This window comes from Saccopteryx bilineata, chromosome 2 (assembly GCF_036850765.1).
Source record: "Saccopteryx bilineata isolate mSacBil1 chromosome 2, mSacBil1_pri_phased_curated, whole genome shotgun sequence".
In the NCBI taxonomy this organism is placed as follows: domain Eukaryota; kingdom Metazoa; phylum Chordata; class Mammalia; order Chiroptera; family Emballonuridae; genus Saccopteryx; species Saccopteryx bilineata.
Genome location: NC_089491.1, coordinates 274,709,491 through 274,723,467, shown reverse-complemented (window position 1 = coordinate 274,723,467; position 13,977 = coordinate 274,709,491). Strand labels below are relative to the sequence as shown.

The window sequence follows — 13,977 nt, the reverse complement described above, 5'->3', positions numbered from 1 at the left end:
ACCTGTCCAAGTGCCTGCTCCCCTTAAGCGTCTGCAGGAAGGGGGTCAAGATGTTACACAGCAGGGGAGGGGGGTTGTAATGAGGATGAATTAGCTTTCCCCAGGTCAGCACGGTGCTGACCACCTCGCCGCCATCTTGAAATGTAAGTGTGGACAGGGCGTCGAGGGGACCCGGGGTCCCTGTGACCTTCTCTGAGCGGTGACCCCCAAGGAGCAGTCTGGGAAACCCCGTGTGACTAGGACTTCCTCCTCATTACCGGAGCTTTGTGCTACTTTTGAGAGAGAGTCAGTCAAGGACTCGGGAAAGAAGATCGAAGAACAGCAACATTACAACCAGGAGAGATTAGAGAAAAACAGCAACCCCCTCCCCCAACAACACCTTCGGATCCATCCTTTATGACGCGAGTGTCTTATTTCCCCGCCCACAGCAGACATTTGGAGAGGGACAGCGTCTGTAGGTTCTGTGGTCTGTGCTGAGACAGGAAGGACTTCATACCGTGGCGTTCGGGGATGAGCTCCCCGTGCAACCTGGTGGGTTTCAGCAGATTGAATGACAGCAGAACCCGACGTGGCCTCTGGGCCTCTGGTGACACGGTGGCCTGCTCAGGGAGGGCCCACGAGGTTGCTCCCTGGAGACTCAGGCCAACAGAGCCGTGAGGGGAAACCCGTTTCCCAGACCTGCTGGTTTAGCAACACCCTCGCCGTGCTGCGCCCCTCCTCACCATCGCTCGCTCCTGAGTTACGTCCTGTGGCTCTGAGCAGCGGCCACCTCTGCCCCTCATCTGTTATCTCCTCGCGGGCAAGTGGGGCTTTTCTTTTTTTTCTCTCCCTCCCTCCTCAGCCCAATTAATTTAGCTCAAGGCTTTTATATTTTAATTAAGCTGGCAGTTTTCATAAATATTCATCAAGCGTAAGTAAGTTTCCGAGGGCAGCAGGCCGTATGCCAGGAAAGTTCCCTTCCCGGGAGGACGCTCCCAGTCCCGAATACAGAAGTAAGTCTCTGCAACCGGGGGCCCGCTGTTTGCGTGCTCGTTTGATCAGGACGTATTGACGACCGATAGGTGGGAGGTGTGTGGATGGGACCTGAGGCTACAGACAGAGCAGGGCACCCTGACCTCCCTGCACACCTGTCTGCCCGCCTGCCTGGGGCCCAGCAGGACTGGCATCTGTACCCCTCGCTCCCCGTGTCTTCTCAACGGTCGTGCATCCTTGATTTACACACACAGACACGTTTGTTGCCGGCGCTGGGGTGCTTGGGTTTCCCCAAAATAGAAATCGAGAGGAAACCTCATGGAAATTTCCAGGCAGATTTTATTTAGCTTGTGCTTGAGCACAGAGGAGGAGGGTCCCCAGAGCTGGCTCGGGGGGCCGGCTCTGCTTGGCATCTGCTTCAATAAGTGGGGAAAAAACAGGCTCTTTTGAAAAAGTTGGGCTGTTTACAAAAGACGGGCTTGTGAAAATTTTATAGTTTAGGTAGGGTCTTGTGACTTCCCTTTCCCGCGGCGTTGCCTGGTAATTAATGTTCACACCTGCGCTGCGGGGGCAAGATGGCCCACAGCTCACGACCGCCACCCGAGGAAGGTCATATGCTGGTCCAGCCTTGACCAACTGTGCGCTCGGGTCAGCAGTGTAAGCAGGTGATTAGAAGGGGTGTTGAATCAGCTACCTCTGCTTGTTTGCGTAGAGATGGAGTGGAGGGTTGGTGACATTTTTGTGGTCAGCTATTCTGCATTCCTTCTGACCACCTGGTCTTAGCGTGGCTTCCTGGCCACCTAGCATTTTCTGTTTTGTCTATTCCTGGGTGCCCCAGCCCTTGTGTCCTCTCACATTCTTACATACATGTCTTCCCCACACCTGCACTGGGCAGCTCTTCCTTCCGGCTGTTCCGGGGTCAGACCCTTCCATAATAAACTAGCCATCGAGCAAGTCAACTGCTGTCCCGAGTTCTGTGAGCCACTCTAGAATTGCTTGTAGTACCGAACCACATAGGTTCATTCACTTGGCGTGCCTCAAAGCCCAGTCAAATTGAAACAGGACTTTGCGGCAAAGAAAGTAAAAGTTTACTAGTTAAGGAAATGGAACCAAACCGGGAGTTCCAGGTGAGACGTGGCTCTTGAACCTGAGGGGGAAACCACTGGTCACGGTGACTAAGGGCGTTCGGGTCGTGGTTCGTATTGATTGGTCAGCACTAAGGTAGGGCATGGTTGGGTTGATCACTGCCTCTGGTCCTGAGGTCGGCCATGGTCTGGTTTGTCACAGGTGTGGTCCATGGTGGGGTCGTTGGCTTTTCTGGGCCCGGAGCTGAGATATAACTGTGACCAAATACTCTCTCTAGTTTGACTGAAACTCTGTTTCCATGGTCCACAGACCCGAGGTTTTGCTCCCAAGATTACTGGATGCTGACCAAGGACCTCATTGTCCTGAGGGCTTAATGATGACGGGAGTGGACGTGTAAGGGGAGAAGGGGGCAGCTAAGTCAGGGGGCTGGATGAGGCCGGTCTGAACCCAAAGGCACAAAAGGTCAGGTCCAAGAATTGAAGTTTCCACATGGCTACACATGGTATGTCAAGAATAGATTGACGGTAGGGGACGGTAGGAGAAAAACCCCATATGCTCGTGGTCAGAAGTGTTGAACGTGGAGTGGAGACTTCTGTGAGTAAACAGAAAACAGGGGAAGAGCTTCGCTAAAAGCTTGTATCCGCAGCTGCTGCCCGGGTTACAGGCAGCAAAAGGACCATGATACCCCCTGCCAATTGTCTTATCCCTCCTCCTCCGGGATGAACGATGGCTCAGCCACTTGTCCTTGGGGCTTTTAATTAAATGACCATGCCGGACTCGTATTTGTCAACCATACATGCATAATTAGCTTCCCTCGGCTTCCACGTTCCGCCGGAAGATGTGGGCGAATTAGCTAATTAAACGGATAAATCTATTATTTATGGTTTGCTTACATTTCTTGGGGCTTCAGGGAGCTCTTCTCCAGTAATTAGCCCGCCACCCTCCTAGAGAAAAGAACCGGGTTTACAGCTGGGACAAAGAACAGGCGTCACACAGGGTGTCAACGCTGCAGGGAGGGTTTTCAGAACGTGGGGGTTTGCTGACTCCGCCACGGTCAGAGCTCTCCCGGGACACGCGGCTTGGCGGTCTAGGCACTGGGCCGGAGAAGACATGGGGGTGGATCTCCGGTGTGGAATAAAACCCGCCTAACACAAAAGTTGGACCCGTGGGTCGCCCCCCTAGCCCTCCACCCCAACCCTCCATGTCTCCGTCTCCATGATCCATTGACTGATTTTGAAAACCTTAGAGAGTGCCTTTGACCTTGGAATCCTCCACCTGTGAAATGCAGGGACAAGGCCATAGCGAAGGGTCATCGGGTGGCTGGACGCCATCACCTGTGTCTGGTCCATCACGGAGACTCATTGTTGGGTCACTGCCAGGGTCCCCAGGTGCTGGAAAGCATGGGGGAAGTCGACCCACCACTGACTGAGCGGGTTTCCAGGGACGTAGAAATCTTACTCTACTGAAGGTTCATACCATTTATCGCAGCGATGTGTCATCTGTGTACCCCTGAAGGTGTCACTCAGTTAATAGGAGAGGGGAGACCCTTGGGAGCCGGGGAATGATGCTTTACTCATGGGTCCCTGTGCTCACAGCCACAGACATTCGAAGCCCTGGTCCTCAGAGTCCCACTGTGGGAAGATGCTGGTCTCATGGCCTGGGTCTGAATCCTACTGCTGGTTGACCTTGGATGGAGGAATTAACTTTTGTTTCCTCAGTCCCTTCCTTGTAAAGCAGGGAGCCCAGAGGCGTGCAAAGACATAGGTATTATGAGGATTTAAGAAACTGGCCATGCAGGTGTGACAGACAGATGCCACGCAGCCCAGGTCAGACCCCAACACAGAGACCCCATTGTCCACCCACGGGACTCGTAATCACCCCTGTGGGTGGGCAAAAGGAGTTCAGGACATTTGCCAGAGCTGGTTTAAAATAAATCGCTCAGTGCCTGTGGCACAGCAGAGTCTGGAGGGGAAGGCCATGGGGTATCTATCTGCCAGCTTTGTGATCCAGCAGCCACGCCCTGGGGTGAGCGTTTGGAGAAAAGCCACCTTGGACAGTGGGTTCACTCCATCCCGCCGCCTCGTGGGGTGGTGGCATTAGCTCCGGCAAACACTGGGGGATCTCAGAGAGGCAGTCGACTCTCCAAGAGCACTGGAGAAGGAAGCACGTTCCAAACACAGATTTAAGTCACCCCCGTCATTTCTGCTCTGCTCTCGGGTGACTGGGGTCCTTTCCCTATAGGGTCCAGGTCGACCAGCCTGAGTCATTGTGAAAACCGGTTATCTGGGTGTCGGAGAAACACCTTCTCGGCCGACGTCCTGGTACGTGGTCATGTTATTGGCATGAAGGGGCTTGCATGGCCTGCAGTGTCAAGGGATGGGGGTGACTTTTTCTTTCTTCGTAGAGAGGACATGATGAGCAATATTCAGAAAAAGCCGACCTCTCTGGGCCTACACGGAACAGTCGTTACGACTTATAACTGAGCCAGAAAAAGTGAGGCTCTGAACTGAGGGCAGGGGCTGCATCCATGTGCATTTTTTAAAGGGTGATACCTACCTGGGTATGCTCTGGCTAATGCTGGAAGAGCACACGTATATATGCGAATGCATGCACATGCATGCACATGCACACATGTACACACATGCATCCACACATATGAATATCTATGCACACATGCATACGTGTGCACATACATGCACACACAATTTAATAATGAATATTGGAGACAAAATGAGGGGGAGTCTGTAAGAAAAGGTAAAGATATGTAACAATGTAATTTCCCCCCTTTTTGTTCCTTGATACTATTTTTTTTTTATTGAGAAAGAGAAACATTGATTTATTGTTCCACTTATTCACATATTCATTGGTTGATTCTTGTATGTGCCCTGACCAGGGATCAAACCGGCAACCCTGGTGTATCAAGACAATGCTCTAACCAACTGAGCTACCTGGTCAGGACAATAAATGTTGAATAAAGGGCTAAAAATAGAAAATAGCCATGAGTTTGCAGACACACAGTCTGAGACCTTTGTGTGTGTTTCTGAAGAGGTTCCCTATGCTGGGCACTGGGGTGACGTGTCATGGTCAGGGACACAGATGTAGTGGTAAGCTTGGACCTTTGAAGTCATGGTCCAGTGGAGGAGGGGAATGTGAAAGAAATGACCTTGGAGAAGCAGACAACTAAAATTTCTGATAGGTTCTAAGCAGGAGACCACAGGGAGCTGAACTTGAGCCTGCCATGGGTAGGAATGAAACGTCTGTTTTAGATGAGGCTGTGAAGGGGACTTCACTTTGAAGGCTGAACCTCTCCTCCCCAAGTGGTGAGAAGGCAGCAGCTACGGGAGTCATGGGGGGACGGTGTTCTGTACCAAGGAAGGTTGGAACCAAATGAGTCAGGGATGGAGTCTGAGGAATCTGAGCCCAGGCCTTCTGTACAGGCCCACCCAGGAGACAATGGGGGTCTTGCAGGGGCTTGCCTTTCTAGGGCATGTGGCCAGGCAAGTCTCACTCACGCCCAAGGCAGTGACCACCTCTGCCCTCACTGCGTCCCACCCATCCTTGACTCTCACCCTTCCCTCCCTCCCAGTGAGCATTGGTAGTCAGCGTGTGACGGCAATGGCAGGGCTGAGCTCTGCTCAGGGCTTGCTTTTCCCATAAGGCTTTGGCTTCAGGCTGGGGACATCTTTTGTTGTGGTTAGAGAGATCTTGAAAGAGGGAGAGGCGGACATCGCAGGGATTGGTGCCCTTCCTGGCTTGAGCCTTGGTGAGAGTCCAAGGACATCCCACATCTGCCACAAACCTCTTAGGCTGGACGTTTTTCCTGGGCACCAGCCGACAGCTGGAGCACCGGGTGCCATATTTCTTGTACCTGATACCACAGGCATTGCAGAGAGGTGTCCCATCTTCAGCATCTCTCCAGAGTGGGGTTCTCTGGGTCCTACAGGAAGCACAGCACCGGGGTCCCAGGGCCTCACTGCCTCCTGGGTTGGCCTCAGGGTCCCCAGAAGGTCCTGTAGGGGGCCCCTGAGAGCGGCTGCTGCAGGTCAGGCTATAGCTGGGTATGATCTGTAGGCTGGAATCCGGCTTAATCTGAAACTTCAGAGTCACTCCCTCAAACTGGGGGTCCACTTTCTCAGCACCCCGATGTGGGTTCGACTGCTTCCGGGGTCTCCTCTGGGGTGGGGCTGAAGGGGCCGGAAAAGTCTCCAGTGCCACCAGGCCTCCTCCTTGCTGGCTGATTGGGGTCAGCATGGCCTTGGTATCCCTGGCCCAAAGTGGGGGTTCCAGGACCCCCAGCACTTTCAGCTCCCAGCAGGGCCCCAGGGCCTGGCTATCCTGGGTGGGGAGCTGGGCCAGCCCCTCTGCTGTCTCTTGGAGGAAGTGCAAGGTGGTGACTGAGTCCTGATGTGCAGGCCACAACGACCTGACATTGGGTCTGAGGCATCTTGGGATCCTTGGCGCCTGCTGGGTGGGGGGTCTGGGGAGCGGATCGGGGTCCAGACAGAATGGCGCCAGCAGTTCTCGCAGCATCATCAAGAGGTCCCGTGCTGGCTCAGCCTCCTCCTTGATACTATTTTAAGTAATTTTTATCACGGATAGTATAATGTTTGTTTTTCTTTAAATGACATGAAAACATTGAGTTATTTTTGTTGTTCTCTGTTTAAATAATAACAAGGGAAGCACTTGTGTTACAAAATGTCTCTTCTGGGTCAGGCATTATGCAAAGGACCTCTATTGGGTTCTTTCTCTCCATCTTTATGGCATTCCTACAAAGAAGGGAAATGTTTAGTCCCATCTCCCAGATTGAGAGACTAAGGCTGAGGGATGGGAAATAGGCACCCAGAGATGTGCAGCTGCTTACCCAGGTCTCAACCCCCACGCAATCTGTCCACAGCGTGCCCGGGCAGCCACACTGTGCTCTAAGAACTTTCCATTTGGGGCTCCTCTATGCACTTGCTATGACTCATTATCTCAGCCCTCTGGTGTTTGAAAGGTTGTATCAGCCCTGGCCAGTTGGATCAGTGGTAGAGCATCAGCTTGGCATGTGGATATCCCAAGTTTGATTCCCAGTCAGGACACACAGGAGAAGCACCCATCTATTTCTCCACCCTTCCCCCTTCTCTTTCTCTCTCTCTATTCTCCTCCCCTCCTGCAGCTATGGCCTGATTAGAACGGGTTGGCCCCAGGCACTGAGGATGGCTCCATGGTCTCCACTTTAGGGGCTAAGATGAGCTTGGTTGCTGAGCAATGGAGCAATGCCCCAGATGGGTAGAACATCGCCCCCTAGTGGGCTTCCTGGGTGGATCCCACTCAGGGCGCATGTGGGAGTCTGTCTCTGCCTCCCCTTCTCACTTAATAAAAAAAAAAAATTAAATTAAAAATTAAAGAAAAAAGAAAGGTTGTATCAAGAAAAATTGGGCTATTAAGTTTAAGATAATTTCCAGGAGGAGAGAAAAATTTTATTGCGTTTTAAGGACTTTCGTATTTTAATGTTTTCAGTATCCATAGCCAGAGAAGGAATTCTTATTCGTTTTCCCAAACGGATGAATTTTTTTAAAAAAAACAATAGCAACGTAGTGTTTTTCTCAGCAGCTAATTTCTGGAGTTATTTTACCTCTCTGTCTGCCATCTCTTGACAGAATGGCCGGATGACAGCGCGTAGCTTTAAATAATTACTAGCCCATTTTATTCATAGAGCCCAGCTTGGTGCTGTGGCATTCTCCTCCCATCAGTGATTCAATGAGGCCAGATTTATTGACTGATTTTAAAAAAAGTAAGTAAATATTTGATGAAATCCGCTGTGTGTCTGATGCGGGGGACAATAGGAGCTCTGTCTCTAGAGCTCCGTGTACCAGTCCCGGAGCTGTGATGTGTAACTTTGTCATTTCTGTCATACACGCTTGGTGGTGGTAACAGTAATTGGGACTTCCGCAACCAAGTATCTGGATGGACGGACGGCTTCACAGAAGGACGTACAGAATCTCTGTTCCCCTGGTCTTCTGGGCTCGTTCACTGAGAGAGAGGACAACGCTAGGTCTTGTTAGGAACGCGCATTTTTGTATAGCATCATCTTAGAGGGACACAAAACGCACCGCTCCTCTGTTAACATAGGCAAGGACAAGCACTGCAAAACTTCAGTCATGACAGTATTCTGTTTTTGTTCTCTATCATGATTGCTTAAGGAGGAAAGAGAAGAGAGAGAAGCTGTTCAAAGAAATTGGGCAGAGTTGCCAACAGAGAGCAAGAAGCTGGAATCCCCAGCCCAGTGTTTGTTTAACAAAAAGTACATGTCCTGGCCCTGGCCAGTTGGCTCAGTGGTAGAGCATCAGCCCAACGTATAAAAGTCCCGGGTTCGATTCCCGGCCAGGGCACACAGGAGAAGCACCTATCTGCTTCTCCACCCCTCCCCCTTTCCTTCCTCTCTGTCTCTCTTTCCCTCCCTCAGCCAAAGCTCCATTGGAGCAAAGTTGGCCTGGGCACTAAGGATGGCTCCATGGACTCTGTCTCAGGCACTAGAATGGCTCCAGTTGCAACAGAGCAATGCCCCAGATGGGCATAACATCACTCCCTGGTGGGCATGCCGGGTGGATCCTGGTTGGACACATGCAGGAGTCTGTCGTTCTGCCTCCCCCCTTCTCACTTCAGAAAAATACAAAACAAAAAAAAATACATGTCCGCTCCAGAAAAAACAAGGACACATTGTAGATAAGAGAACAGGTGCATCTTCTAGGCCCTGTTCAGCTGTATCACAGTGACTCAAACTATACTGGCATTGGCCCTTGACCTCAGGAAATACCCTGGTTGTTCTCAGGGATGATAACCCAGCAGCTCCTTGAGGTTATCGGGTGCCCGGTCTGGCTCCCTCCCGGCATTCCGCTTTCCACACCATGTCACATTTCCCCCTTCTGATGGGTGACCACAATGTCCCCATGTGGACGCCTCCAGTTCAGGTGTAAGACCCCCACATACAAGTCCATAACTTGCGGTGGCCCCGTGTTTTAGGGAGCCACACCTCTGTGCCATGGATGCCCAAGGTAGGCGTGCCAGGGTGAACGTGTCCGGGGCGGAGTTACAGCCGACCAAGAGACCCGGATTCAGAAGGGTGACCGGGGGTCAGGGGAAGCCGTTATACATCCTTCCATTCTCAAGTCGCTTGGGGGTGATTCACGTTGGGGGTGATTCACGTTTTCCGGGCTTGGCTTTGGGAGACCAACCAAGCGAGCGAGTGATGGTTCCAGTGAGATGAGTCCAGTGGATGTGAGTGAGTCACTGCGATGACATTTATTGTTTGAATTTTTTTTTCCATCAGACTGAGTGACCCCCGAGGAGACAGAGAGGAGCCCTCAGCCATGGCTGATGGCAAACCTCAATGTTCCCTTTTCCAATGAATGCAGTCTGTCCTCTGGGTCGGTTGAATTTCTGCAGGAGGCAGGTACCATGGCAGAGCAAGGAGCACCGGAGATTGGGAGTGACCCCTGGGTCAATGACAGGAAGGGGGCCCCGAGGGTGGAAAGGGGAGGCCTCACCACAATGTAGGTCTGGGTCCTGCGGAAGGAGAGGCGGAAGGAAGGGGGGTTAGGTAGGTGCATCCAGGTGGCGGTGTGAGGCACGGGGGAGGCTGGCCTGTGCAGGGAGGGCCCGCTTCAACAACCCTGCTGTAGACAAGTGTCCCGCTGGACAGGCCTGGCCTGGCCTCAGGTCCCCACCCTCCGGCCGCCTGCAGCAACATCCTTGGAGGGGAATCTGAACCTTGCAGCACTACAGCAGACACACACACACACACTGTTCCAAAATACGTCACCTAAAAACGTTTAAAAGGACACAATAGGTGACTATTTTAGGGAAAGTACCAAACAGGAATGAGGATAAATTAGGACGAATTGAAATTGCTCAGACTCTGTACCACTCGGGACCAAAAGCTTTGAACCGTTTTTGGCATATTTTCCATATGACCTGGGATTGAAGTGTTTGTTACCACGGTGATGGCATTAGTAATTGTGGTTTTGAATGACTTCTCCACTATGGTGTCACACATAGAACGGCCCAGTCCCAAACCCATGATTCTAACCCGGAACAATGAACACAGGGCGCCTCTGGTTTAGTGCTTTACAGGTGTCGGGCCCTCATTTCGGTGACACACACACATGGGTCTCACTGACGGAACTCACCCGAGCCTGTGGACGCCCTCCCCGCCCTAGCTGCGCGGGAAACGATAAGAGAGCACGTGCCCCGTCTCGGTGCCGGTTCTCAGGTGAGCATGTCGTTTCGGAATCTCTTACTTACAGGCCAGACCAATGCCTGGCAAACACGGCTCCTCCAATGAAACCAATAATCATCCGTTTGTTACCGAATTCTTTGGCTCCTCTAAGTGTGAGAAGTGTTCTTGTCATTTTGAATGGTTCCCATGTTTTGCCTCCGACTTCTGGTAGAGTGTAGGTGACCTCTCGCTGTTCGTGTAATCACAGGGGTAGGGGTCAAGCTGGAGGGAGGGGGTCTTGGCAAAGGGCAAAAGGAGTGAGACTGTGGGTGTTTTATCGCCCCATAGAAATCATTTTATCACGCATATAAAATCCCTTCCCTTGGAAAGGGGTTGAGCAGGTAGCTGACATGTTTTATCCATTACATCGTGAGCCAGTTGTTGTAACTCAGGTAATGTGGCGATAAGGGTTCAGGGAGCAGGGCTCTGTGTCAGAGTGTCACGGTTGATTATTGCTGTCTGCTAGGAACACAGGACAGCTGAACAGGGTATGTATGCCGACCACGTAAGTCACCTCCCCCTCAGACGTACCACTCCACACTCAGACGACTGTGATTAAGCATCTTGACTGGTGTTGTAAAAATAAACCTGCCTAATTTTTCTTTCACAGAACACCACGTTTGCAGAATATATACAGAGTTAGAAATGAGACTTCTTCTCTACCCTAACGTTCTCACTCTAACGAGTGATACTTCACCACCAGTGTTCACCCAGCGGAGCTGTTGACCCCCCTGAGACCGGAGGGTGTATCAGAAGAGAAGGACCTGTCTCTTATTATCTCTGTATAAATAACACTACGGGCCGTATTAAACATACAACTGTGCCTGCACGCCGATATGCAAATTGTGTTTCCAGAAAATAAATTGGGAAATTAAACTCATCAGCGCAACCTTAAGCTAAAAAGTATGTGATTAATCCATGCTGTGTTTTCCCTTAAGCAATGTACAGTCTATCAATAAAGAAACAAGGAAAATTTGGATCTGATAGGTTGCTTAAGTGAATTGCTTCAGGAAAGCAATACTTTTCATTTTACACGTTTTGCCACTTTTGCACGACAGGTAAGCAATTTCCTTATCTGCTTGCAGGTGTTTTTAGGTAGAGTAATTCATTTCCTCTCATCTAAAGGATGCCACTTTGCTGTTGCCTTCTTGCAAATAATCCGTCCCTTACTGTTATCGTGGATTTCAGGTGTGACAATTCTATCAATGGCCAGGTTTGTCAAATGCATAACCATGAATTTGCCTCTAATCACTGGTTTTGATAATCCCTCCTTTCTCCAGCGACAGAGAATTGCCAGGCACACTGGTGATTTGATCAAACAATTAAAGACATTATAGCGAGGGGGCAGCATTCTGAGGAACCACTCATGCGCGTTGGAGTTGCCAAAGGCAGCAGGGGCACCTTAGCCGGCAAGCGTTAGCCAAAAATCTATTCGTTTGATTTTAGGCAGCGTGAGCCTCATGCAATAACGCTCTTTTGGTGAGCACTTTAACCTTACAGGTATTTTGTACCCAGGAAAGTGAATTGGAAACTCTGGGTAGGTGGTTATTATCCTCTGTGTTTTCTTTGGGGTTACTGGGCTGTGATGTCTTGTTCAAACCATCTGCAGGAGGGTCACACTAACAGAGGGAGGGGTGTGTGCTGGCGGAAGTCACACCCATTGTCCCACCAGGGGGCGCTGCTAGACTTTGACATTTTGTGTGACTATCTTTAACAGCTTAACCCTCAGAGAACGTTCCCAGCCTTTCCTTTGGGAAACATTGGAAATGATAAAGCCAGTAGTCTTCTATTTGTTTGTTTGTTTGTTTATTTATTTATTTTGATGGAGACAGAGAGACAGAGAGAGGGACAGACAGGCAGGAAGGGAAAGAGTTGAGAAGCATCAATTCTTCATTGCAGCTCCTTAGTTGTTCATTGATTGCTTTCTCATATGTGCCTTGACCGGGGGCTACAGCAGAATGAGTGACCCCTTGCTCAAGCCAGTGACCTTTGGGCTCAACCCAGCAACCCTGCTCTCAAGCTGGTAAGCCCACGTTCAAGCCGGCGACTTTGGGGTTTTGAACCTGGGTCCTCAGTGTCCCAGTCCAATGCTCTATGTACTGTTCCACCACCTGGTCAGGCGCCAGTAGTCTTCTTCAGGATCCAGCATGTGAACAGCTGGGATAGTTCGTCTGGAGAAACACCTCTTTTTCCATTAAGACACCCTCTGCCACTGGATGCTGTTCAACACATCCCGACCCTCCCGGTGCAGCTCATTGGACCAAATAATGTTTTAGCCATGCATCTCTATCCGGTTCTTCCAACGCGTGCAACTTGGTTTCCAAAGAGATGGCATCTCTCATTCTTCTCACACCCGCTGCTTCTGATTTGCACACGAGCTGATTATTCGGCGCAGTTAAGTAATGAGCAGGCATCCTAAATGTGTCTCCTCCGTGGAGGGGCATTAATTCGGGGGTGAGGGCAGCATGGATGAGAACAGGTGAATCATGATGAAAGTCAGGAGAGCCAGGCGGAGCCCTCGGGACCTCAGCACTGCCCGGGTCCCAGGCGGTGACACATCCCAGGGGAAAGGAAGGACCAGGTCCCCGTGACATCAAAGGAGGAGAAACATTCTTTGTTGTTGTTGTTTGGTCCCTGATTATATATTTATTTTTAATTTTTTCACTTTGAAATCGCTTGACATTCAATGTTATTTTGTATTAGTTTGAGCTGTACTGTAATAGTAGCCAGCCGTTTACGTAACTTACAAAGTGATCACACCGACGAGTCTTGTACCCACCTGGCACCATCCGCAGTTATTACAGGATTGTTGACTCTGTTCCCGGTGCTGTATTTTACATCCCTGTGACTGCTCCATAACTACCAATGTGAGGATGCTCAACCCATCCTCTTTTTCATTGTTTCCTAACCCCCTCTGCTCTGGGAATTATCAGTCTGCTCTTTGTATTTATGAGTCTGTTTCTGTTTTGTTGTTGAGTTTATTTTATTTATTTATTTTTAGATTCCACATGTAACTGAAATCACGTGGAACTTGTCTTTCTCTGTCTGACTCATGTCACTGAACACAATATCCTCTAGGTCTATCCATGCTGGTCGCAAAAGGTAAGATGCCATGCTTTGTTTTATGGCCAAGTAGTATTCCATTGTATCGATGTACCATGGCTTATTTATCCAGTCATCTATTAGGGAGTCTACACCTTGGCTACTGTAAATAGCACTGCAATGAACAGGGGGTGCCTATGTCTTTCCAAATGGGTGTTTGCGTTTTCGATGGATAATTATCCACAAGTGAAATTGCTGGGTCCTGTGACAGCCCTATGTTTAGTTTAGTTTTGTTGTGTTTTGTTTCTTTTTTTTTGAGAAATCTCTATCTTTTTTTCCACAGTGGCTGACCCAATCTGCCAACAGTGCATGAGGGCTCCCTTTCCTCCCTATCCCAGACAGCATGTATGGTTTGCTGGTTTGTGGGTGACAACCATTCTGACCAGTGCAAGCTGAGATCAAAGGGGAAACAGTCTTAGATTCCTCAGAGCTGGTGAAGTGAAGTGAGCTCCCCCAGGGGATGGTAAGGAGTTTTAGACATGCCAACAGTTGGGCTCACAACTGTGCAAGAGGAGCTCGCTGGGTTCCTGTTTATTTTAAGAGAGCAATTGGGAATTCTG

General features: G+C 50.3%; 2 protein-coding genes across 2 annotated transcripts in view; both read right to left on the bottom strand.

Moving 5' to 3' along the window:
* TMEM132B (transmembrane protein 132B) overlaps positions 1-13,977 on the bottom strand; it is a 608,028-nt gene that overhangs the window by 37,580 nt on the left and 556,471 nt on the right. The window lies entirely within an intron of this gene.
* The window catches only part of LOC136322512 (uncharacterized), a 138,731-nt gene that overhangs the window by 89,631 nt on the left and 35,123 nt on the right, over positions 1-13,977 (bottom strand). The window contains 2 exon segments of the mRNA XM_066254476.1: positions 5,785-5,856; positions 5,859-6,628. Of these exon segments, the coding sequence (XP_066110573.1) occupies positions 5,785-5,856; positions 5,859-6,628 (842 nt within the window).